The sequence below is a fragment of the Echeneis naucrates genome, chromosome 3 (genome assembly GCF_900963305.1).
Source record: "Echeneis naucrates chromosome 3, fEcheNa1.1, whole genome shotgun sequence".
NCBI classification, from domain to species: Eukaryota; Metazoa; Chordata; class Actinopteri; order Carangiformes; family Echeneidae; genus Echeneis; species Echeneis naucrates.
Genome location: NC_042513.1, coordinates 6,288,002 through 6,313,938, shown reverse-complemented (window position 1 = coordinate 6,313,938; position 25,937 = coordinate 6,288,002). Strand labels below are relative to the sequence as shown.

At 41.1% G+C, this 25,937-nt stretch overlaps 2 protein-coding genes across 4 annotated transcripts in view; both read right to left on the bottom strand.

Annotated features, from left to right (window-relative positions):
- Nucleotides 1–2,490, bottom strand: part of fbn1 (fibrillin 1) — a 60,104-nt gene extending 57,614 nt beyond the window's left edge. The window contains exons 1-3 of the mRNA XM_029497399.1: nt 2,215–2,490; nt 1,778–2,039; nt 199–281 (exon numbers count right to left, since the gene is read on the bottom strand). Of these exons, the coding sequence (XP_029353259.1) occupies nt 199–281; nt 1,778–1,980 (286 nt within the window). The 5' untranslated portion in view covers nt 1,981–2,039; nt 2,215–2,490. The remainder of the gene's footprint in view (nt 1–198; nt 282–1,777; nt 2,040–2,214) is intronic.
- A 12,528-nt stretch (nt 2,491–15,018) lies between these two features.
- Nucleotides 15,019–25,053, bottom strand: LOC115041353 (SHC-transforming protein 1-like). Of its 3 annotated transcripts, XM_029498744.1 has the most exons (14): nt 24,923–25,053; nt 24,631–24,724; nt 24,082–24,545; nt 21,555–21,625; nt 20,594–20,654; nt 20,336–20,455; nt 20,156–20,209; nt 18,363–18,414; nt 18,136–18,262; nt 17,500–17,695; nt 16,768–16,840; nt 16,232–16,328; nt 15,987–16,134; nt 15,019–15,908 (listed from the first exon to the last, which is right to left on the bottom strand). In XM_029498744.1, the coding sequence occupies exons 1-14, from the start codon at nt 24,926–24,928 to the stop codon at nt 15,780–15,782; spliced, it is 1,692 nt and encodes a 563-aa protein (XP_029354604.1). In that variant the 5' UTR covers nt 24,929–25,053; the 3' UTR covers nt 15,019–15,779. The 3 variants fall into 3 exon arrangements, with proteins under 3 accessions (XP_029354604.1, XP_029354605.1, XP_029354606.1); XM_029498745.1 differs by lacking the exons at nt 24,631–24,724; nt 24,923–25,053 and having other exon boundaries at nt 15,987–16,129; nt 17,509–17,695; nt 24,082–24,437; XM_029498746.1 differs by lacking the exons at nt 24,631–24,724; nt 24,923–25,053 and having other exon boundaries at nt 15,987–16,129; nt 16,232–16,280; nt 17,509–17,695; nt 24,082–24,437.
- Between the last annotated feature and the right edge of the window lie 884 nt (nt 25,054–25,937).

Sequence of the window (25,937 nt, the reverse complement as noted above, 5' to 3'; positions counted from 1 at the left end):
GGATGGTGATTTTTATCTTTCACTTGGATGTAAAATCTAATACCAGGATGTGTAATATTCTACGACTGATTAGGTAAAATAAAAAAGCAGGTTGGCAGATTCTAGTGATGATGATGATGAGGAGGAGGTCTACCTGACCTGAGTTTATGATATACTGAATTGTGGAAGCCCTTTGGAAGTCATTAAGAAAATACTTACGAACGATGCACTGGTTCCCTCCTGTCAGAGTCTTCCATCCTGGGCAGCAGTAGGCGTTGTTCCTCGAGCCGCACACATTTGGCCTGTTGAAGACGCAGCAGCAAAAGGTCAGTAATCCATGTCACGCTGGTCTGACGACAGGCCCACATTGTTTTGATACACATCAGTTACAGGTTCGTCTTTATGGCAACTTCTTGTAAAAAACACTTCATCAGAAGCAGCAGGTGTAAGGGAATATTGCAGTTGAGACCTCCAAAAGTTCCAGGACTATTTTCAGGATATGCAAACACAAAGGTCAGATTCTGAGACGATGTTTTCACAGACCCCCTATCGGAGCCATCACATTTCCAAAAAGCATCTCGTTTGTTTCTTGACGTAACATGAGGCGAAGCCTATTTCTGACAACTCAAAGGGTGTTGCTGCGTCAGGGAAGACCAGGAAATGTTCTCTACCAGGAAAAAGACAAATTATGAGGCACACGTGCAGCTATCTTATGATCCTGGCCCCTGGGATGAGAACAACATACCTAGGCTATGGTTCTCTTGTCTGGCACAGCCTGGCATGGAACATGTGGCCATTTCCAATACAAAATATTCTTGGTGAGGAAAACATTACATCGTACAAAATGCTTCAAGAAAGTTGATGATTAAAAATATCATCTGATATGGAAGTGGATTCTTGGGCCATCCTCTTGCACGCAGGTTAACAGTGACCCAGGGGTCAGTGTAGCCATAGAAAGGTAACTCCAAACAGATCCACGGGGCGGATGATGAAGCCTGATATCTCAAACATTCTCATGGCAGTAAGTCAGCGTGACACAGTATGCTGCCTGTATGCACTTCCTGCCGGTGAACCCAGATGTTCTGATAAATTAACTTAAACCCTGTCAAATAAAAATGCCTGTGGATAATGCTCATTGAGCTGTCTACTGTGTGACCTTCATCAGCTGTTTGCTGTCATCACTGCACAGACGCGCGCGCACACGCGCAAACGCATCTTATCTTTCCTTCTTTTGCTTTCCTTCTGTCTGCCTCTCTTTCCCCTCTCTCACACACTTCTCCGATCCTCCCTCTCTTATTCACGAGTACATACATGCACAAGCACGCACATACACACACACACACACATAACCTCTCCAGCAGTGACCCACTGTGTACAGCTGCAGATGTGATTTATCCACAACTGGGGTGTGGTGTTTTTGGCCAGCTAGAGGGTTAGACTCTCTCTCTCTTTCTTTGCCACAGCCACACACGACCAATGGTCCCCTTTGTTTGGATGTCATTTATTATTGCAGTCAGCAGGAATGTGATATTCTTGCCAGTATTTAATGACTAAACTTTGCTCCAAACTTCCCACCATAGACAATGTCATTCATGGCTTTCTGTCTGCCTTATTAAGAACGCACGAAGTTTTCTTTTTTTTTTTGTTTTGTTTTGTTTTGCTTCGTTTTTGGCGAACTTCAGTGATCACATAGGATCAGCAAGTTACACGTGAGCAGAGCAGACACCTGCTCCAACGAAAACAGGAAGATACGCTTTCAAATGAAATGCTTAAAAATGTTTCCAAATGATCACATTACCCTCTGAGGACGTCCGTCCCTCCCCTCCTCTTGGCCCTGCTGGGCCTGGAGTCCGTCTGCCTGGTCACGAGCTCGGTCTCCCCGGTGTCCACCAGCACGGTGGCGTCTCTTTGCTCGGCGCAGAGGGACAGCAGGACCACCAGAGCCACGGCCAACTGCAGCAGCCGTCCTCCTCTCTTACTGTCCGGCATGTCCCCTCTCATAGAATAACAGTCACCTTAACTGCTTTCCCAGCCAGACGACCTCTGCGGTGGAGTCAAAGCTGCAAAACATTTTTTTAAAATAAGTGCATGAGATGCTGCGCACAGAAGGAAAAAAAAAATCAAAACAGCAACAACTCAGAGTTGATATCTTTTCCACCGTTACCACGTTATGAAGTCATTCTGCGTAAAAATGGCAATGTAGAAAAAGTGCGCACGGGTGAGAGCTCTCTTTACCTTGTCTCCCGAACAGGAGATTCGCCTCAGACCCGACAGAGGAGCGCTTCAGTCTTACTGGCAGGTATTGCTGAATAAACGTTTAGAAGAAAAGAAGAACTGCGGAGGAGAAGAAAAATCACTCAAAGCTGCGAGCTGAGCTGAGCTGCTATAAATAAATGCGCATTGTAACTTTTGGACTCTGCTGGTGCGCATCCAGTTGTGTGTTGGTTTTGCACAGATAAGTCAGAGGAGCTGATGCATTCCAGGAGATGAGTATGGCAAAACTCTGAGTCCCTCTCTCTCTCTCCCTCTCTCTCTCTCTCTCTCTCTCTCTGCACAGCTTTTTCCTCATCCCTGCTCTACTCAACTTTCCTCGATTTTTTTTTCTTTCTTACCCTGCTCTCGCGATACGAAAGCCTGAGTGCAAAAAAAAAAAAAATGTGCAAGTTAAGATCTGAATTTTTTGATTTGTCTATTAACTGTTACAGAGAAATAGCAATATAATCAAACCAGAAACTTTTGGAGAACAACTTGTGGCATTTTTAGGAACACCTCACCTGTACACTCAACCCAAACAAGACGCATCAATAAAGGGATCAAAAGTTGTTGTAATTCGTGGTAAGAAGATGTTATTAAGAGAGGGAAATTGCTTTGTTAAGTATTTACTTTTTCTTTTTGATAATAATGAGTTAAATGTAAAAAGTGTGTTATGAAATTCATGATTTTTCCCCTTTTTGCCAAATTTCCAGTAGGGAGGTGCAGATGCCCTGCTCCAGCTTTCCAAAGGGGTGATTCTTCCTTAAGACAAAGCATCCTGCTGCAGCAGAATAAACAACTGCAAAAACACTTCTTCACAATCCGAGAATGGAAAAGTTGCCCATCTCTAAACCACTAAAACCTGTGGTGCTAAAATGTTAACCTTAGCGACAAAGAATAATTTGCATTTAAGGGGTTCTTTGTCATTCAAGGTTTTTCTACAAAGACACTTAAAGTTCCCGAAATCTAAATTTTGTCCTGGTCATTAATAGATAAAACCTTTTTTACACCCCTTCAGTCTGCATTGAATTATGTTGTGTAAATACTTGCTCGTGTATCCTCTATGCTTGGAGGAATTTTGTCTGGTGCAGTGATAGTTTTCACACACTCATTTCACTCATGTCTGTGGCCACACCCAGCAAATACAGTCAGCCTGGCTCCTCTCAAACAGGCTGTGCTATCACTCTACAACCAAGAGAAACCCCCTGACATCGTATCTAACTCAACTGTTTTCCACTATCAGCGCCTTTCCCTTCTTTGTGCTCTTCGTTGTTATCCACATTCTCCTTTTGTCCAGAGATGGTTTCATTCTGCGCTCACACATAAGTGTTGGTTTAATACGTTTGAAAAATAAAAAGAAATAAAGAGTTCTGTGAAAAATTCACAAAAATTCAGAAATTCACTTCAACACATTGCCAAAGTAAAAAACGAAAAATTGTCTCTGCCACTGCACCCAAGCCAACCCTGACTCCTTTTTCCGCCCTTCAGCAATGGAAGTGATGGTGACCATCCTAACCTGCTCAAACAGGCGTTCCTGCTTTAAGTATTCATGCTGTGCACAGGGTAATGTAGATATACCGTTAACTTGTTTCCACAGTTTTTCTTCTTCGATCCTCAGCCGCTTAGGTCGAGGCACACATCTCCACGAGCCTTTTCTGACATCGCCAGTTGGATGCCTGCCCACCACCTCAAACCTAGTCTAAACAATACTGCGCTGCTTCTTTTCCCCTGGAAAGTCCTGCCCTCTGCAAGGCCTCTCCATCAGTGCTGACAGGACCACGTTTACTCTAGTACAGACTGCCAAGAGTCTCTGTCTCTAGACAACTGACTGTCAGGCAGCACCCAGAGTGTAAGTACAGAGCAAGCCGGCAGGTTTGCTGCTAATAATCTCCATCCAAAGTTTTCTGATCAATGCCCATACAGAGTTTCTTTATTTTTACTTGAGTTATGTCCTGTTTGGGTTACAGCAGGCCAACAACCTCATCAAAACATTAGAGGCTGCCTCATCTTTTAGTTTCACAAGATAAGCCATTTGACTCCCTTTGAAAATTCCCTCCTGTGTGTCCATGACCTTTCTTATATAATGTAAAATGCTTATTGGTTTGGAATGACAATTTAAAGAGCTCTGCTTCCATACCTCCACGTGATGGTCCAGAAGGTTTTTCATTCTGCAGCAGTCCTGGCCATCACTTCAGCAAGTCCCCACCCACTTCTCTCCCAGCTCTACCAGGAGGGAAACAAAAACTGTACATGCATTTATTAATGTAATGACTTCACTTTTGAAAGCAAATATTCTACACTGCTGACACCACACCGTGCTAAAAACATGCTTCTGTTGTTTTTTTTTATTAAAGCTAAACACTAAACTCTTTCCTAAACAATCTCATGTGCTGTGATATTCATGCAATACATAACATGATGCATGTATTTTCTGTTGCAGCTTGTTTTTAGGAGACAGTTTCATGCCTCATTCCTCAATCTTATATCAAAATTTCAAATATTTTGCCAAAGCATTATTACTGATATTCATTGATTCACATTATGAAGAAGTTCATTCTGAAAGGGTATGCCTATGTCAGACGTTGTTGATTGTTTTATTCCTTTTGTTTTCTTTTTTCATTATTAATTTGTCCCTGAAACATTATTTAGGGTCTGATGGGACTCATTTCCATTTGCACCACACTGATGGGAGCAACATAGTAATGGAAGTAGTGGTAGGTATGTGTGTTTGTTGATTTAGCGTAAATGAGTGTAAATAAGAACTGAAATCTTTTTCTGATGTAATTTTTTACCTTGTAAAACAAGAGCATCACTTACTGCAAATGACATGTATGAGTAGATGTAGATGTATAGAAAAAAAGGCCTAGAGTGGATGAATGAGTGCGTCTGTGAGAGAAGCACAGAGCAGAAGTGGCCACTGTTGATTGGAATGGTTTGTTTTGACAGTAAGGCAGCCTCTCCCCGGGCGTTTTAGAGTCTCAGATCTCTCTGGGTGCAGCTTCGACCGTGTGAGGAGCTGAGATGATGGTGAATGGCTCAGTGCTGCGTTTGGAGGCATGTTGGTGCGAGTCAGATGCAGCTCGCTGGCTCTGGCACCCAGAAACTGTGGACATCAGGTGCAGACAGTAGCAGAGCAGTTTGAATTTTTAAGACGTGTTCAGTCGCTGCCTTGCTGTGAGTGAGATGAAAAGATGCGACAATAACTTTCTGCGCAACTGAATGTATGGAGATGTCATCTCATAATGTGATGTGATACGTCAAAATCACATTTCTATAATATGTGGACCAAAATTGGGGAAATGCAGTAATTCATCCTTTTGCTGAAAGCTAAATGATAAATGTATAACATTCGCACATTTCATTTACATGAATTAATCACTACATTAATTCATAACTTAAATGAATTACTAATCTCTCAATGGATCCAGGCTTGCTGTTTTAATCTCTAAAACTAAACTGACTATCTTTTGGTTGTAAGTTCATATTAACAGGAAAGATGTGATAGTGGCACTGATGTTTATGTTTAATTCTGGACGAGAAAGAAAGGAATTGGTGTATTTCCCAAAAAGCTGGTACCATTCCTTTATGTGGAATTTCAAGTTATTCCAAGGTATTTTTATTACACGCTGCTTTTACTCCTCCTCCATTATAATTAAAGGGAAATGTAGCTCTATTTACGCTATTGTATTTATCTAACAGCTGTAGAGACCAGACAGCCACTTAAGACAAGCATACAGATACTTGTATGCTCAAACAAAACTAGTGCACACGCACACAGAAAGACAAACACCACTCTGAGCGTGACATCAGAGCTGAGCGTACAGCAGCAGTGTTTCTGAAGAAGCTTGAAGTCATGGATCTCATCAAGAAGACGTGTCGTAGGAGAAAGCCGATGCCAAGCGGTGCAGGTTTGCCCTCTGCTCTTTTTCAACACAGGGGAGGTGTCATTTACAGCAAGACACCACCTACCCAGCCATTCATACTTCATCACTCACTTCATAGCCTCACTGTTAGCAGCTGAGCGTGGGTTTCATTTTAGGGGATGTTTACTCCTCCAGTCTGAAATGGCTGAACTAAAGCCTGAAATAATGACACTGAAATAGAGGTCAGATAAACATTTTTTTAGAGTTAAGTCTGTTTCTGTGGAGTATTTTAATACAAAAGAAATATCCCTCCCATTTAATAATAGCACAACACCGTACACGCCACAATTTGCTTGTTTCTTGCTCTTTTTCACTCTGAAGGAAGCTAATACTTCCCCGGCTGCATCACAAATATTCTCTCACCAACTAATTTTACTGTGTTTCATATATCCAAAGGCAGTTTTTAATAGCTTCAAGTGAGATTGTCTCTCACTGTGCTGTGAGCAGTAACTGTAGCGAGACTTTCTCACACTGTGTGTTGTCTTTGGCTGCAGCAGCCCCAGTTCATTTCCTTTTGTCTTCTGTAGCGCAACTCCTGCCAATATTCATGTGAAATATTTCGAGAAAATTAGCTTCAGCAGAAATGAGTCTACCCATCTCCTCCATATACTTTCTCTCCCTTACGCTGTTTCTCACCCACACATAAAATGTGTGTGTGTGTTCAATAAAGTTACTTTTGACTTTAAAGTTTGGCCTGTGTTGCTTTTCTGTCACGAGGGCAAAGTCATGATGCAATCGTATCAACTGTTTGGGCCTGGCCATTTATTATCACATACAATCTCCTTCTCTCAAATACACTACACATTTATGGTGCACTCCAGCAGCACAAACTCTCATAGAAGCACAAAATAACCCAGAAGAATCCCATCCTGCCTCCAAATGGATCATTTTCCTTGTGTGCGCCTCCGTACTGCATGAGCTCATTTTCTCTTAAGAAAATGTTTTATGGAGAGGAACAGGACAGAATTTTTCAGGTCAAATGGTCTGTTTCATGAGGAGGATGCCTCTTTTAAGCAACAGCTATGAGGAGGAGGAGAGGAGCAGCACAGGTTTAACAGCATGAGTCATCTCTTTTTTAGTTGCTAGTATGCTCCCCCTGTTTTTTGTTTTGGTTTCTTTTTCTTGTTGTTGTTGTTGTTGTTGGGGTTTTTTTTCCAGCCACGCTGTGCCTCAAGCGTCACTCCTGATTAAGAAAACAGGACATTTCATCAGAGCACCTAATCCCCTCCCAGCAGAAAAAAAAAAAGCATAGTGAGAAAGCCCCTTGCATCCTCATCCTAAATGTTATCCCTACTGAGAGCTTGTTTTCATGGGAGTAATAAACACTATTAAATCTGCGAGTATAAACACCCAAGGGTGTGTGCACGTAAAGTTTGGGTGTGTGGGAGTTTCGTTACACATACGACACACACATAGGAAAGGACTTTAGCTTGATAATTTGGAAATACAATTACCCAGATTGTTGTCAGAGAGATGAACAAAATCAATTCTACCTCCATGTCACTGTGTTAAATATGTAGCCACAGCCTGGTTTAGAGAGTAGGAAAAAAGGGGAAACAGCTCTCCTGGCTCTGTCGAAAAGCTGTCCAACTCCATCAACAAAGATCTTGAAAACTCACTAATTAACACCTTAATCCATGTAAATGACAACTTGTTATTTCACCAGGATCATGTGTTGGATTTATTTTCAACTGGGAGCCGTGACCGCTGAGTACCCGGCAATTTCATAGTGACAAGGATTAGGACAACTGATTAAAGTGAATTTACCACCACTGCAGCAATGGATTGTGGACCACTTCAAATGTAATCTGTTATTTCCAGCAGTTTCTGACATAATCAGTGTTTCATTCAGCTAACATTTGTTTTTTGTTTTTTTTTTTTCTGATCAATCACATGAAGACAAGTGTCGTGCATTTGTTGTCTTTAAGTGTCTGCAATCACCGTAGTGAACTGCAATTGTGGTTTGCTAAGGAGATGGCTGCGGACATGTGCTCACCATCAACACTTGGAGTCCTGATGCTGCACGTCCACTTTCTGCCCTTGTCAGACATCTGCCTGTCAACTCTCAATGCAGCGAAGGTGAAATAACGAAAGTAAAACTTTCAGAAAAAAGAATTTCCACCATCGTGACCTGTTGAACAAAATAATCAGTCTTGTTGTAATATCCTCGAGGTATTCTCATTACCACTGTAGCCAAACAGAGTGAACTTGTGGAACAGTTTCTGAGTCAACGAATGTTTGGCTGTTCTTGCTATACTGCCTGGCTGATTAATCTCAAACCTTTGAAATTACCAGGTTATCTCCCTCCCCTGGGTCCAGTGTTTGAGCTAAGGTGAGATGACCATCACGGATTTAACATCTAGTGAAATAAAACACCATTCGATGAGGTAATACTCATTGAAATACAATGTACTTGTATTATTTACATTTTGAAGTTGATCATATACTTACACTTTGTAGATTTAAGTGTTGATTTAACCTGTACTTTTAATAACACTATGAGAGGCATTCATATAATTTCATCATGATTTAATAAACAGATTTTTTTGGGTTCTGTTAACCTTGGGTCACAGTGGATTGCTTTTTGACTTCAGATATCCATCCAGGCTGGTCTAGCCGCCCACGAGTCACTGTCCCTCCACACAAATCTGACCATCTTAGGGATGGAAAACATTCCCTGTTGAGTTTTCCCGCCAGGGGTTTGCCGCCACCATCCGTAAGAGACACTCAGCGCAGATGTAGAGACCCATAAACACATTCCATTCAAATAGACACTCTAAGAAATATACTACCAGACACGCCACTCCAGCGTTACAGTGATTCCTTTATGCCAGAGCATCAGTTCTTTTACTACCAAAGGCATCACAAAAGAGGAGGTGAGGAGGATTTGGCCTGATCATGGTGCAAGTAAGAGGACCACCAAAATAAATATAGTCTTATCATAAATCTTTATAGTTTATCCTGAGGGATACATGAATGTTTACACCATATTAGATGGCATGACATGTTGTGATTTGACTCTGGTAACTCTGAAACCTTTGACCTCTCAAGTCAAGGCCTATTAAAAGTTTATGCGATTTGTCCTGTGAGAATCACTGATGCCCATAAAAAACAAAATCTCCTGGCTAGTTACAGTTGCTGAGATATCTGGATGAAAAGAGGTAGACCAAAGAGCTTGCACACTTGAAGCTGGTCATAAACTAGAGAAACGACCATACATAGTTTATATACATACAGAGTCATTTAGAGAGAAAAAAAAAGTACAACACGTTATCCTGGATAGTGTTGTTTGCATTCAGTTAGACTCCAGAGGAATCAAACTTTGTCCTATGAACAACAACATTTTAATAAGTGGTGACACTTAAGGATTTGGGAGAAGAGCTGATAGATAGCAAAGTTAATACCAATCAAAGATCCGTGATCATGGTATTTAACCATCTATTACAGGTGGTGTCTCTATGAACTCCCATAAACACAGTGTATACTGTTTTGTAGGAACATGCCTTCAGTTCAGAATCATGTTTATTAACAATTGTCATTAAGTCAGGATAAGTCACGAGTTGGGCAATAAATCACAACATCATATTTGATATGGATTTTTTTCTTGTTGTTGTTGGGTTTTGTTTAGGTTTTGTTTTTTGGTTTTTTTTTTGAGCTGCTGAAGAGGTCCAGGGTCTCCAGGATCACATCCAGCATGACAAAGATTCACTGAATCATCCCTCCTGGTGTTTGCTACAATCCAAGTTTTGATCTCAGCCTCAACTTGAAATCCAGGGGAGACATGTGAGCGGCTGGCCAAAGCATGAGGGAACAGCAGAGGAATGGAGAATGAGAAGAGACCAACACTGAAGGGAAAGTCACCGTTTGAAGTTGGCCAAGAGAAAAGTTTTGATTCAAGTCTCCCACATCTGTCTGCTGGCTCGTGCAAGAATCCTGGAATCCCCCACCCCCTCATCATCACCGTATCGAACACACACACACACACACACACACAAATGTAGACTTGTTTCCAATTCACTGACACAGAGCATGAAAACAAACATTTTCGAGGAAGTTCTTAAGCCAAGTGGCAGATAAGCATGGCTTCTAACTGAACACGAACATGCCCACATGCACACAGAAAAACACACACACATGCTCACAAACCCATACACTTGGAGCAGAAGCTAATGGTATGAACTGACGCTGACCTAGTTTTCAAACAGGCAATGATAAAGAGAGGGTGGAAAGTTGAAGATTTGGAAGAGGTAAAGAAACTCCAGGGCATGTTGCACTTGAGGATACTGTGTTGTGCACTTGAGTATGTTTGTGTGTACGTATGTTCCTGCTCAGAGAGGCCGTCCACTCTCCCATCAGAGCGTCAGGGACAAGCTGTCACGTTAAGTCGAGGTAGCGGGCGAAGGCCTGAGAGCAGAGGGAGGTAAAAGCTCCGGCGGAGCACTGCTGAGGAGTGAGGCGATCGCTGTCGGGGTTACACACACACTCTGCCCCGACTCCGGCCAACACCAACTCACTGCATACTCATTCAGCAGAGACTCTTAGCTTACTCCTCTCCATTGCATGCCCTCACTCGTTCCCGACTGGTGGAAACAGGAAACACAACCGGGCACAAAAAGGAGGTACTCTGTTTGTGTGTTTGTTTGCAAACCTCACTCGACTCACTTGTCTCCTCCATTCCACTGTCTTTGGAGGAGTATACTTGTAGATTTTGGCGTGTCAGTAACTGCTGCAACATGGCTCAGTCAGTGAGCAAGTCCTGTTTTGTTTCCTCTCAGATTTGAATTCTGTGTGACTCTGATAACATTGAAACGAAGAACAATTTCATGCTCTTGTGCTCAAGGCACTTTTTATGACTTTAATTGTTCCATTACGGCACTTCAGGGTCTGGGAATGCTTTGTCATATGCACAAAAAGTGTGCATGCGTGTACGTGCCTGCGTGTGTGCATAAAGTTAATGCCCTCAGGCTCATCAGCACTCAAGTTCAATCTTATGAAGGATTCCCAAGAGTTCAGGCTTTTTAATTCTGTGCTGGATCTCAACCAAAGCCAAAGAACCTAAAGATTAAACTGAACGTTTATCATTTCCTGTTTCAAAGGATGTCATGTCACTGGCTGCATTCAAGGACACATAAAGCCCTGGTTGAATAGACTATCTCTCGTATCATGTAAACTGCAGACATTGAATTTTTGGCTGTTAAACTACTGAGACAAAGATGTTTGAGTTACTGGGAGGATGGAAAGGGAGCCCTTTCATTATATCTGTGTGTAGTCGGTGTGTTTTAACTAGAATAATAAATTAGTTAAATTACAATATTCAGTCAATTTAATCCTTTGTATGTAAGTATAGCTATTCTTGAATGGAAAGTGGCGAGAGTGAGAGAGATGGCACAGTCAGTTGAGAATCAAACCGGGGACCTTCTTGCTGATATGCTATAACCACTCAGCCATCAGATTGCCCATCATTTTCAATATTCATTAATCAATAGATTGTGTTCTCAAGTCTTCATAAGTCGTTTCATCTCTAAAATCCCAATATTATTCAAACTAAACTTCAAATCCCCACAGATGTAGAGTCCACTGTGAAATAAGAATTTAAAATAGAACTTCTTCATACTTAACTAAAACTCTAACATACTCAAATATTCATACTTGAGAAGCTGCACCTGGTGATTTGCGTGTGTGTGTGTGTGTTTGTGCTATTTGCTGAAATATGCATTCAGCGCTGAAATGTTTAAATGACGCCTTAAGAAACTACCGTACGCTTCAGAGAGCTGAAAAAATATACATTAAACCAGAAAAGAACTACTTACCTCTTACTCAGTTCAAAAAGGTTGGATTATCTGTGAGCAAAATCAGCATTGTATGAATCTAGATTGTTTCGTAGATGCTTTTACACAACAACATAAATATGTGAAAGCCACGGCCGAGGAGGACCGATCAGGAGTTGGCTGAGCTTACGGTGGTATTCAAAAATGCGTATACAGTAACAACACACAGGCGCTCAGCTGGTGCTCTGGCATTAATGATGGTTAGGAGGTCATTCAGTGACCTCACAGGTCTGACTGCATGTGATCATCAGCAGGCCTCACGAGCTTGAAAGAATGGCATCACACACTACATCATTGTTGTTTTTGGGGAGCTGTTTGGGTGAGGTCCGTGTGACTCAAATCCAGAGAGACCCAATAGAAGCAGAAAAATCATTTCACTGGGTTGAAAAAATCCCATAATTTCACAATTGTGACTGTGACAAGTGAGGGTATGTGTGATTTTCAGCCTCTTATGCTGACTGAATTGGGTGAGATGGAGATTTCATATTTATCAAGTGTAGGAGCGCATAGAAGTAACATTTCCAGCACTTTCCTGTTCTTTGTAACACACATGGCAGCTTTCTGACACCCCGCAAGCTGCTTCTGTGATTACACCTGACAGAATAATCTGACCGAAGAGGCGTCTGAACAGAATGAAGTGTTAGTGGTTTTCTTTAAATATCCTCTCAAGTGTTTATCTAGTTTGGTATCAGACAATAGCAGAGCTGTTTCTTCCCTCATCAGCCCCCGCCGCCTGATCAAGCTATGCTGAGGGTGATTAATGTGGGCGAGACCCTCCAAGCCTCTCTCAAAGGATGATGAAGGCCAAAGCCTGAAAACTGTCAACTGCATAGTTTCAGCACGCAGTCATTTTTTACTTCAGCAATACGTACAAGTGACAGAGCAGAAAACTGAGGGAGATGCGTCGCAGTTGTTGAAGGCTGTTTCGTATCAGTCATGTTCACTGCTTCTATCAAACACACATCTGTTTTATGAACACCGACACTGAGAGCAACCAGTGAGATGCAGGACGCCATTGAAGTTATGCAAATCTGTTCTGCGGTTTGAGCAGATATGCATTTCATCATGAAGATGTTTTGCATCTGATTACTGAGTAATGCAATGAGCACATGAATAAGGGGAGAATTTAAAAAGTTGGGCCACAGATGATCTGATCACCCAAGCATACAGTAGTTTGATAAATGCTGAGGGGGAGAGAGCCTTGTAAAGGCTGACAGCACCCTCATGTGGTTGAAATAATCCATGCAGAAGGGAAAAGAAATGAAATGTATGATCTTTAAAAGGAGTACATTTTGATGAATGGGATCTTAGGACTCCTACTAATCCACTTTATATTTAATGGATTATTATTCAGATAGTTTTGTCGACATAAAGCCAGAAATGTACAAATCACCAAAAAATATGATTATGGTTTTAACAAAATCAAAAGAAATTTAGTTTCCTATTATGTATGACAAAGAAGTTTCAAATGCTTATCAAGCAATTATTTATTACTTACAACCATCAACAGCCAATTCTATCAACTAATCAATTGTATGACCAGCTGAAGTTGAGCAATATTCGATTTTAATGACCCAATGACAAAAAATTAAAACAATAATGATAATAAAAAAATTGAAGCAAAATCCTGGAATCAACTTTTCTAATTTTTCAGGCAACCTGGTGGAAACAAAAGTGAATTATGTATCATATTATATTGTATATTTACATTGTTGTTGTTTTTTTATAGCCTTCTGGATGAGTTATATTTTCCATAGGTGTCAAAATTCTGTTTAATTTTATTGCTACTGATTTTATATACGATTTTGCTTCATACCACTTTTGCTCAAACAATTAAACAATTTCTGTTTAGCAGCTGATGAAATGCTGAAATGTTTTGAGAAGAGCGTATTTCAGTTTAACAGTGTGAGAGTTTGTTTTTTGTCTCTTTACTTTAGACTGTACTTTAGTACTTTAGACTGGACTATGCACATCTTTTTCATTGATGTAAAATTATTATTTTCATTTCTTATTAAATAAAATTAAAACTGAAGTGACAAATAACATTTTTGTGGAAACAGATCAAGATGATGTGACAAAGCATAGGGACCTATCAGTATTACAATAAAATCACAGTGGAGGAACCGGAACCTGCAGCTTTTGAACTTTTTGAACATCATAATACTTCAACTGCGGATTTCTCAGCTTGACATCTTCATCACTTGATGTGGTGATGATTTGATCTGACAAAATGAGGCCTTGTGGGCCTCTAAACACCATCGAGTTCAAGATTCCCTCTCCAAAGTTGTTTTATATTGTCATACTGACCTTAAACGTGTAGTTCAAATGAAAACTTTGGTTTGTATAAATTTGGCTCTGGCAGTTTGTGAAGTGGCCTTCACGTTGCTCATTGTGCCAACATTACAGGAAGAGGCGTCACTCTTATCATTATTACCATGCCAGCATTGGTGCATGTTTCTAAAAATTTTCCCAGGAAGGTGGGTCACATTATGTCAGGAAGAACAATAACAATCACTACTTCCTCTTCTTCACGTTGCATTGAGCATTTTGATTGGCCCTTGAACACAACAGGAAACAGTGTCATCACTTTGCGCTCCACAAAAATAACATTGCATCTTAGCATTCCAGCCACACTTGTAAACAAATCCTTGGCGCAGTAAATAAAAACTTTGTAGTAAATATATACTACTATATATATATATATCATATTTGAAATGTATATGTGTGTTACAGATGGCTGTTTATATACAGTTTGCTTAACTGGCATGCTCTTACAAACTTTCATGTTTCGTAACTTTTTTACTTTTTGTACAGCAAGGCAAAGTTGCCATAACCTGCTAGCTCAAGTTCATCAATGTTATTTGTACAATATTTCTGCAGTAGATAGGAAGTCCATATATATAAATGACATTCTTAAAAGGTTTGTGATGTTTTTTAGAGAATTTTTATTTTTAAGGACTGTGACAGCTATCTAAGGTCTTCTGTGTCATGACTTACAGAGTGCCGTCCCAGTAAATTAAGTGAATACAAAAAATGGGGGCTAAAGAATTGAATTTAATAATGATTTGCAACATAATGTGATGTGGAGAATTGTTAGAATGTGTCCTTTTGTTAGCGTTGTAAGTAGAGTTGTTTTTTTGTGGTAGCCGATTTAACAAAAAGAGATGACAAGTCCAGTGATTGATTGTGTAAAATAGCCAAAGATTTGAACAAAATCATTACCCTCTGCACATGTGGCAGTTTATCTAAGACTAAACTGCAAAAGTGATACTGTGGATTTGGGTTACTGACAGCATTTGAATCTCACTGTTACAAATAAGTGGGATGAAAAGTTATTTTCCAAAGTCCAGCATGGGAAATGGAAACGCAATGCAGTAACACATCAAAACAAATGAACGCAAGACAAATTTAGCTTGTATAAAATCATTGTGAAAGCCTGCCAACCTTCTGGTAATTTCTTCCCGACACCAGTGATTGTGCTTAGACTTTGAGTAAACACCAGCGAATTCAGCCTGAGAGAGTGAGACAGGATGCTGTGCAGGCCAGCAGCTGTTCTCAACACGAGCTGAGGTGCACTCTGCACGCGGGTGATCATTTACCAGACTGTTCAACTGTTCACTGCACATGTGGCTTATCTCTCTGAGTATGTTTATGGACAAATTGTAAAATAGTCTGAGGATTTATGTCCTACATGTTTACATTTTCAAGTGACAAAAATAGTTAAAAGACATTTTTGCTCATGTTGAGAGTCACTGCTGAAGGACAATGGATGTGCGTGGCAATTAGTGAGTGCTCCTCAGTGTCTTTGTAGGATTGGCTGTTTCAGATGCAGCTCACTGCTTCCAGAAATGATCGGTATCTGGTTCTCCATGTGGAAACGCACCAGGTGGCCAATGCTCACAAACACCTGATCCCGGGTCCGTACCTGGTCACACAAAAAACAGGCTTGTTTTTAAGGCCGCTCCTCTCCCCATGCCTTTAAATTCCAGTGGCGCACCTTTACCTGTCCGTGGGGATCGACCAGAAGTAGATGCTGCACGTTGCCTCCCTCCATACCACTGAGTACATACTGACCGCAGGCAGAGCTGCTCTCTCTGACCAGAAAATCTCCACTGCAAGTGAGAAGTGACTCTGCTTGCTTTCTTCCTAACCTGGGATGAATGACACAAAGATACTGAGAAAGGCAGAGAGATACACAGATCAGCAGCATTCATTAATAGCGAAGGCACAGAGATGTCGATTGCCCACCTGCCATGGAACCAGCCTTCCTCCTGGATCAGGTCCCGGTCCGGTGACTCTGACAGAGGAGTGCACTGTTCAGGACTAACCTCAGATCCCCCCGAGTCTGATGGAGGGGAGGATTGTAACTGTTCAAGAGCAGGCTGTACCAACCAAGATATTATGATGGCACCTCATACTTACACTTAATGTCCAATACGTTGGTTGAATTATTGGAAAATGCATTTAAAATTTGCTTCATTAAATTCCAATTTAAACTCTGTTGATTGACTAACTTTACACTGACATTTGAGGTGTTTTAATTGCTGCGTTTTGAAAGAGAAAGCAGTCCGTTGTCTTTTTTTCAAAAATGGGAGTAATGAAAAAGATTGAAAGTATGCATTTTGTTTTATTCAAATGTAATTGGTTTGCGAAACTTCCGCAACTTGCTAGATGCATCCTCTCATTTACAAACCAAAGCTCAAAAGTGGCCCTTTTCATTTAGTTTGGACACTTTAGGCACTTTGTGGCTCAAAAAAAAAAAAAAAAGCAATTAAGGATTTTACCTGCAGGTGGAGCTGGAGTTTCTTCTGTGATGGAGCAGTTCTTGAAAAGTGAAACAGGCCGGCTCCAAGGATCCTGCAACAGCACCAGATCGAAAGAGTCGAAAACACAAAAGCCACGTGTGAGTGTGTGTGTGTGCGTGTATTCAGTTGGAAATGTTTGCTCTTGACAGGACAATCAGGAACTTCATTCCCAGTTAAAGGAGAGGACCTTGTTGCTCCTGTATTGCATGCATGTCAGGCTCTACTGCTCGTTGCAGCCTCAATGCTCCACAATTGGATTTTAGATCAAGAAAAAGTGTAAAATATTTTCATATAATGTGTGTGTTTCTGCATCATTTTTAACTACAATGACAGGATTATTTCTTACACTGTAAAATGATCTTTGCCTCTAGATGAGCACATTAAAATGTCCGCTACACATATTGGAAAACATATTCGTCTAATGGCTCATACTGGCAAAAAAACATTGGTTCAAGTTCAACCTTTTTTTTGTGTGTCTGAAGCTTTCAACCACATCGATCTATCATGATATAACAGCAGGACAGGAAAAATCACTAAAACCAGGCTCAGTAAATGACGGCTTAAGAGCTGAACAAGTTACAGAGCGAACACAAAGAAAAGTTATTTACCTCATAGTTTCAAGTTGTTACAGTGCTGTGTAGTACAACGTGATCTTTTTCATGCTCATCCATAATGACCTCATTATATTAGGCGTTTGGCGTTATAATGAACTCTCACCACCTGTGTGTGGGCATCCAGTTTGGTCTCCCTTGTGATTCGTAGGTCCTCTGTTCCACCTGGAGGTGGCGTCTTTCCTGGAATCACATTGTAGTAGTTACAGTGTGCACTGTTCTCTGCTTCTTGCTTGGCGTTCTGCTCTGTGATTGTCTCCTGTTGCCTCCAGTTGGGACAGATTCTCACTGCTGACCTGCAACCAAGAACGTGACATGATGTTAACCCCACTGCCTCCGCTGATGAGGAGCTAGCTCATATAAAACATGCACATATGTGCAGAAAAAACACAGGCATTCAAACAAACAGAAAATAACACACACATACAACAGGTATATTACTCAAACTTTTTTTTTTTTTTTACTTTTTGGTAATTGGTTCAGCCTGTCAAAATAACATTTTGCATGGTGAAAGACATCGTCTAAATCATTAAAACTACAAAACTTGTAGTTTAATTTTTGGCTGATCAGATAGTTAGATTTGACAGATTTATACCATTTTAAAAGCCAGTGAAATGAATTACTGACCAACATCGTGTAAGACACTATTAAACTGTAACTCTGATCAGGTGGGAGAGACAACAGCCGGCTGGGCAATTTGTTGTGCTGTGTCACACCAGTAAGATAGAAGGAAAACCTGGGATTGGAGGAGAGCAGCGATGGCCAGTGGCTGAGAAGCTGGTGGAAGCTAGTCTCAAAGGCCTGACCGATGCTGCTGATAACCTCGCAGGCCCGACCCTGAGGACACTCCAGGATGTGACACGCTGAGAGCCAGAGAGGGGAGGGGATGTTCTCCAGTCAGTAAGAACAGTAAAATACTGTGTCAGAAAGCTGAGCTGCGAAGGGCACAAACCTGCCCCTTACCTCTGTGATTTGTGAGGTCCTTGGCAACATAAGCGATGTAATCCGCCATGTCCTGTAAAATAAATTGATGCGATATTGATTATGTTAATATGTACATATTATTTACATAGTTTAAGAGTAGCACAAATGAATCTGAACGTTAGAGAATTAACCATTAGCTGTCTAGAGTTAGCCCCTGTAAGCTACTGTTCATACCAGACTGAATAAAGCTCAAACAGCAGAGTTTAGTTAGCGGTGAATTTAGCAACATTTCCAGCCTCTAATTTTTAAAAGCAATTTTTTCAAAACCTTACTTGGAGTCATTTTTAAGATATCCTCTTTATTTTTTTACACGTCTGTGTATATGGTCACTATTCGATCTCCTGACAGTGCAGGATTTTTTTTTTTTATTTTTTTTTTTTAACATTTAATCATTGAAAACACAGCAGCAATTTTCAATAATGGTCATTAATGTGTATTGTCCTTCTAATTAATTTAGTCCTTATCAGTGACTCTAATACAAGAGCAGAGTCAAAGTCGCTATGGCAGATGGATTTTAATTCCCCTGCTATCTTCTATGTGTCCAAGCCAATGAAGAAAGGCTTAGAGCACAAGATTATTTTAGCCAATTCATTTAACAACAAGCTATAATCCCAACCACAGCTTCACCGGCGTGGTTCCCCTGAACCATCCTGTTCTTTCTCAAGACAGTGAAACCTCATGGTGACAAAATAGCAATGAAATAGGAGCTCAAAAACTGTTTGTTGAGTTGAAACAGTGAATTTAATGGACTCAGGCTTGACATAAACAACTGCTAATAACTGAAATGGCTGTTCAGACAGTGACAGAGACGAATTGATTATCCCTCCACCCCACTCCACCCCCTCCCTACTCATAACAGACCTTTAGGCATGGACGTTTTTGATGCAGAATGAGAAAAACAGATTTTGTCATATGGAAATAATGTTGGCCTGAAGGGAAGGGGAGGGAAATCAATAAGAGTTATCACTTTGAAACAAACATGAAGAGGTATAAAGATCATGTGAGTGCATGCTGATGTGTATGGTTTTCAAAAGAAGGCATTATTTGTTTCATGTGCATAATTCAAAGTCCTGAGAAAGAGCTAGCTGAAAATAGTCAATCTATTTATAACTCATGGTCGTTATGGAATTGTGCATAAAGGAAATGACTGAAACAACAAGGACATTATTCTGCTTGTTCAACTAATAAACGTATATTAAAAAACTATAAAAAAAAACTCCACTAATGCTGCTAAGAGCTGACCGTGAAGATGCACGAGAGTGACTGTTAAAAGCAAATTCAGTGTCAGCTCTAATATACGGTTTCCACTGATGCTGACACTGTCAAGCCAGCAACATCATATCTGTTACCTGAACAAGCAGACCTGTTGATTTTTATTTTTTTTATAAGAACTGCTGAGCGATGTAAAAGTTTTAAGCAGTGAGCCTATATGCTGGCTTGATTTTGGACTGAAAATCTTTTGCATTCTTTGTGCTTCTATTTTTTGTTGGCACTGCAGTAGCTAGTAGCAGCCAGTTGAATTTCAGTTTATTTAAAGTTTTATGTCTTGATATTATGTAAAAATGTCAAGGAGCTGAAAAGTAAAACCTTATATCTTATTAATACTGATTTAATCGAATTGGTATCGAAAAATTCCAGAGCTGGTACCAAAGTCAAGGTATTGGTATCTATATAGAAACATGTTTGAATAATACCCAACCGTAACATTCACTCCCCCTGTTTAACCATAAACGTGTTAATGGAAAATCTGTCTTTTGAGAATGTTAACATACCGGGTCTCCTCTGGAGGCAAATGAAATGGCCTGCATGGGGTGGTGCGCAATCTTCTGAGGAAGTGAAGAGAGGAAGAAAAAGTAAATGAAAACAGGTTTCACTCCATGTCTTAAATATTAGGCAGTGTGATAGTTCTGTTATATAATTATATAATGATGTGGTTCAGAAAAAGTTGTCACCTGTAATGAAGAGGCAGTAATGAGAGTCAAACTGTCCGTGGAGACAGACAGAACGATCCTGCTCCCAGAGAATCGTAGGTTGATTTGACCCAAAATAGCAGAGCGCCCCTTACACACAGACTGATGAAGATACAAGTCATGTTTAGTCCTGTCATGTTTGTGTTGAGATTTAAGTTTGAGAGAGAGAGAGCAAGAGTGTGTGTGTGTGTGTGTGTGTGTGTGTGTGTGTGTGTGTGTGTGTGTGTGTGTGTACCATACCCTTTTGGTTTTCACTTTTGTCTTGTCTGATGTCTTTTCACAAAGTCTACTTATTGCCTCTCTGCACATAAAAGCAAGCAGACACACAGACGCACACATTTGTTTTACATTCATTTACTTATGAATGATCAAATGCACAAACACATTAAACAAAGTGTGTCCCCATAACATGTGACTTGCATGTGAGAGTATAATAGGAAAGACTCTACAGTACATTAAGGAAGTCTTCTGTAAACAAATTTACAGCTTACTGTAACATAAAAAAACGTGCTCAGTGACTTAAAATACCACAAGACTATCTGATGCTACTTCCCAAGTCAGAAATCTTTTGTAAAAGGTGAATTAATAAGCCCTTTCCTCATCAGATGAAGCATAACTGCTGAGAAGACAGAATTAGATTAACAAAAAAATGCCTGAACTAATAATTAAAGAAAATTTTAAACATCTGTGACTTGAAACATCCCCTCATTAAAACACAGATCTTTCTGCGCTTCACTGGTATATTGGCTTCACAGGGTTGATTAGTATCAGGTCAGAGAGGTCAGAGCAGACACAAACGCACACAGAGAAGCAAGATCCTGCCCGAGCACAAGGCTTTTTCCAGGAAAGGCTCTTCTTTTCATGTGATGGATTTAAGCCTCTCTAACCTCTCTAACCCTCCTGCTCTCTGTTAAGATATGATTTGGAGGAAATTAATCTAATTCGATTTTCTACCCCACCATTCAGCTTCAGTTGTGAACAGAGGCTTCTGTGTAGATCAGTGTTTTGGTATCCTACACTTGGAAACCAATCTCAAAAGATGACGATAAAAAAACCTGGTTTATTAAGCATTATGGAGCTGAATACATTTAATTCAATTTCCCCTTTTTATGCAATTTCAGTCATTAGCAGCTCCTTCATATATATTTGCATATTTAGTTATGTATGTGTGTGTGTGTGCGCCTGTGTAAGTCCCTCTTACCTTGTGACTTGAATTCGAGTATCAAAGTCGAGGGTCCTCATGGACTGGATCACCTCTACACTGCCCATGTACTGAAAGACAGAGCAAGACAACAGTCCTCTATTTAAGTGTCCTCAATAGAATGGCAACATTCATCAAACACACTAAAAACATTAAAAAGGAAAGGGAAAAAACATATTAAGTCATAAAGTTTCCTTGTTGTCTTTTTAATTAATTTAGCATATAGCTCTCATTCTACGCTGGTTTTCTCTGATTAACATTTTTTCTTTGAACTGGTAAAATTGGGTGGGGAAATAAAACTTGATTGAATTCAGCTGTAGTAGAGTAGAAGTGTTGATAGACTTTTCGAAATAGCTTTGTTGGGATAAAGAGGCAATAAACCAGCAAACTGCACTGCACTGTACTGATTAGAAGGCTGAAACAACTCTGTTTTTATCAGATTCATGTGTAGAGTTTTTGTTTTTCAGTGATGGTATGTTTCAAATACCAGAGGCGTTCCACAGGGTTAAGATTTTGGTCCTCTCTACTTCCCAGTATGCAGCTCAGATAAGACTGATGCTACAACCTCAAACTTGGAATCCACAAAGGCACAAATACAACGATTCACAGACAACAAGGTGGCTGCAGCTGTGCGACCTATACACAACGTACATTATAGCATAGATTGGAAGTCCAGCCAAACTGTGTCTCCCTGCAGAGGGCAGACATTGTATCAGCCATAATTTCATATTCAAGAGACAGGCAGACACTTAATTTTATGCATCTCAGAGCATTTCCTTATTTCTTTTCTTTTGTTCCACTACTTGAGAAAAGAGGTTGGAAAATTACTGATGATCATTTACATTTGTCTGATCTGCAACGTAGCAGAGAGCTGCTTTGTTGGACTTGTCATTGCACCCTTTTTGTGCCATAAGTGTTGTACAAACTATTCCACTTGGTTTTTGGTCTGACACTACCACTGCACAGATGACCGCCAACTATGCATCTGTCCAGAAAGCTTATTAGTTTAGCCTATTAGCATGTCAATCACAGTTGGTAATTCAAAGTGCATATATGTCCAAATGACCACATTTCATTGCAACAACAATATGAGGATTTTCACACCTAATGAGGGTGCGAGATGAAAGTCAAGGAATCAACTGCGCCATAAGGTTTCATTGTGTGGGAAACATGATTATCTGTGCCAAGTTTGCTACCAGTCCATCAGGTAGATTTTGATTTGTTTCACAGGCTATCAAACTTTGACCTGGATGGTGAACTAGTTGAGGTAGCACGGGAGGTGCAATGCTTGGCACTGTAGATTGAGCCTGTTGAGGGGGGGGCTTCCACCAGCTTCCCCCTACAGTCCAAGTGCGTGGACATCAGGTAAACTGGTGACTCTAAATTGTGTCGATGTGGATGTGAGAATGAGCTGTTGTTTGTCTCAATATCAGTCCTTTGATAGACTGGTGACCTGCCCAGGGTGAACCCAACCCTCACTCCTCATCAGCTAGGATTGGTTCGAGCTCAGACTTTTAGGTTTTATTTACAACAGTTTATCACTGGTTCATATAAGCTCATAATTGTTTTACCACCTTCGTATAAAGGCGATTGTGTCTGACTGCAAAGAAGCATTGGTTGTTTGTACAATGGACCCAAACTGAGGAAATTGTTTTGGACATTGTGATATGAATTTCATTCTTCTAGATGTGGAGAGTGCTAACTTGCTGTTAATGCAACCACACAAACATTTTTGTCTCATGATGGTAGAAAGTCCCATTTCTTTTTTCCATAAGCCTGAGCTGTGCAGACCTTACAGGATGGACATGGGATGAGTAAGTTCACTGATGGAGACCAGACATAATACGTGTGTGAGTACATGTGTGGGTTGGGTGAATGGGAAGGAGAGTGTGGGTGTGTGTCTTTTTTTTTTTAAGAGCACAATCAAATAGTCCATTCCCATTTCCATCAGTGGACAGCTCACATGCCCTGCTCCAAATCACCCATGCGGACACATCTCCGGTTCTAGGACAGCATGGGATCTACTGTTACCACACACACACACACACACACACACACACACACACACACACACACACGCACACACACACACGGACAAACGGAGCGGATCTAGAGAGTAGCAGAGAGCCAGGATGAGTCACTACTCCATACACACACACACACACACACACACAGGAAGCTCTATGTGAGAGGGAGGGGGTGAATGTATCAAAGTGAGGGTGGTAGTGTGAATAGAGCACAGGGAGACGGGAAAGTGGTTTTAAATGTGTGTGCGCGTGTGCATGTCAGTGTATTGTCACTGGTATGAATTAAACTGTGGGCCCCTGCAATCGCTTAAAATGTGTGAGGTGAAAAAGCTTCACACCGACACACAATCTACATTCAGGAAATGGTTGAACACAATTCAGATTTTAGGCAAATTATCAAAGTAAAAAAAAAAACGCAAGGAAATTCCTATATTTATAAACTAGTAGTAGGTTGTAGTCTGTCCACACACCGTTATTGGCTCAGATGTGTTGATGGGTACCTTGATGTCGTGGTGAACTGCCCCCAACTCCATGCAGTTGTGTGCTGCAGAGGACGTCCAGGGGAGGCTGGCCATCCAGTGCAGGGTGACGGGTCTTCCTGTGCAGCACCCAGCCGGCTGCGGTGAGTTGAAGGAAGATTGGCTACAAAGTCTCTGATTGGGTCCTGGTCCGCACTCTGTTCTGGACAATGGTTTGTCAGTGGGTCCATCAATGGTTCTGTCCCCAGCTGCGCCTCCCTGCCCCCCGAAGCCCCACAGAGAAATTGGACTTTGTAATCGGATGTTGGCCACACGGGGGATGAAGTCCCTCAGGGTGGACAGCCCATGGTGCGAGGACGTCCCAGGATCCATTTGGGCGAAATCTGAGTCTAAGCGAAGTTCCCCCTTCAGGGACAACGTGCGATCCTCCAGAGACGTCAGGGAATCGTTGCGCAGGCGGCTGTATTTGGTGCGCTTGAGCATGCCTGTAGAAGAGTCACAGTCAGATGTGCAACACCGTGATTTTCATGGCACCGAGTGTGTCTGTAATGAATACAACAGTCCCGCTACCTGGTAAGAGTCCTGTCTGGAATTTGAACCTGGGCAAGCTTTGTTCTCTCATGATCAGGGAACTGGATGAAGGGCAGCACTGGGACTGGGAGCACTGGGAAGGCAAGGAAGAAAGAAAGGACTGAGATTACACACACTCAACGCAACATCCAGAGGAGTGACTGAATACTGTAGAAAAAGACAAGACATGAGAAGCATTCTGGGCATCAATTTGAAACGCTAATCATTCATCCTTTTGGAGATTGTCCGGGTGCTCCTGCTGTAAGCTGTTAAGTGCGGAGATCCCACTGACCTGCATGTCCTCCGTAGTCTAAAGTCCGGTCTGCTCCGCTCTCGTCACGCTGAGGACAGTCCCATCCCACTGACCCACACACTTTCTCAAGCAGTTGCCAGCTTTCCAGCTCTGCTTCACCTCCACATTCACTTTCCTCCACTCTGTCTTTTCCTTCTGTGGCATCACAGAAATGTGCAGCTTTTATGAATGAACTTTCTCTCTCTCTCTCTCTCTCTCGTTTTTTGTGAATGAGAGGCTCTCGCTCACTTCCTCTGTCTCTCTGTGACGGTGCATGCAGATGAACGTGTGAATGGAGCAGAGGCGAGATTGACAGACGGCCCCTAAGGTTTTATCCCCCTCCCTCACGCATAGACTACCATCCAATCACAGGCGAGTAGGGTGACTCATGCTGTACGCGCACACACACATACACACACACTTACACACTGAACCTGAGCCAACACTTCCCATGAGTGCTCTAAACTTCTCTTCTAACATCGCTTGGACCTCGGAGAAAAATGCTTTCTCCTAATTTACAAAAATAAAATAAAATAAAATAAAAAAAAAAATTAATATGTGTAGTGGTAGCTCAGATTGACTTACTTGATTTACTCAACAAAATACATTCCACGGTCTATCTAATGCATGTAATATTCAAATGACCGGCATGACCACACGAGAGAGGGGATTTAACTGAAAACATTTGCATTTCTGTTTGATTGCAATCAAGGCAATGTTTTAGACGCCAGCTAGTGTTTTACATACAGCACCGATTCTTGAGATTAACTTTCATCAACAAAAAAAAAAATCAGGCAGGGCGCAGCACAATTTATGAAAGTCGCGTACCTAAGACGAGATCTTCTTGATGAAAGTATTTCTGACTTCAGGAATTTTTAGTAGGAAATAATTTTGATAACACCGCATAATTTGATGTTTTTAAAAGCGTAAGCATGTATGAATAAGATGGATGTGATAACTAAAAGAGTAGAAAAGCTCCGAGTCCATAAATCCATGTACAGCAGATTTGTCCCAC

Bases quoted from the DNA above. Each gene is read 5' to 3' on its own strand.
- LOC115041353 (XM_029498744.1), bottom strand. The intron at 16,329-16,767 runs GTAAAATCCTTA...CCCCTCCATCAG, and splicing joins AACTCCAGCTCCACCTGCAG to ACTCGGGGGGATCTGAGGTT. The intron at 16,135-16,231 runs GTGGGCAATCGA...CATTCATCCCAG, and splicing joins GAAGGCTGGTTCCATGGCAG to GTTAGGAAGAAAGCAAGCAG.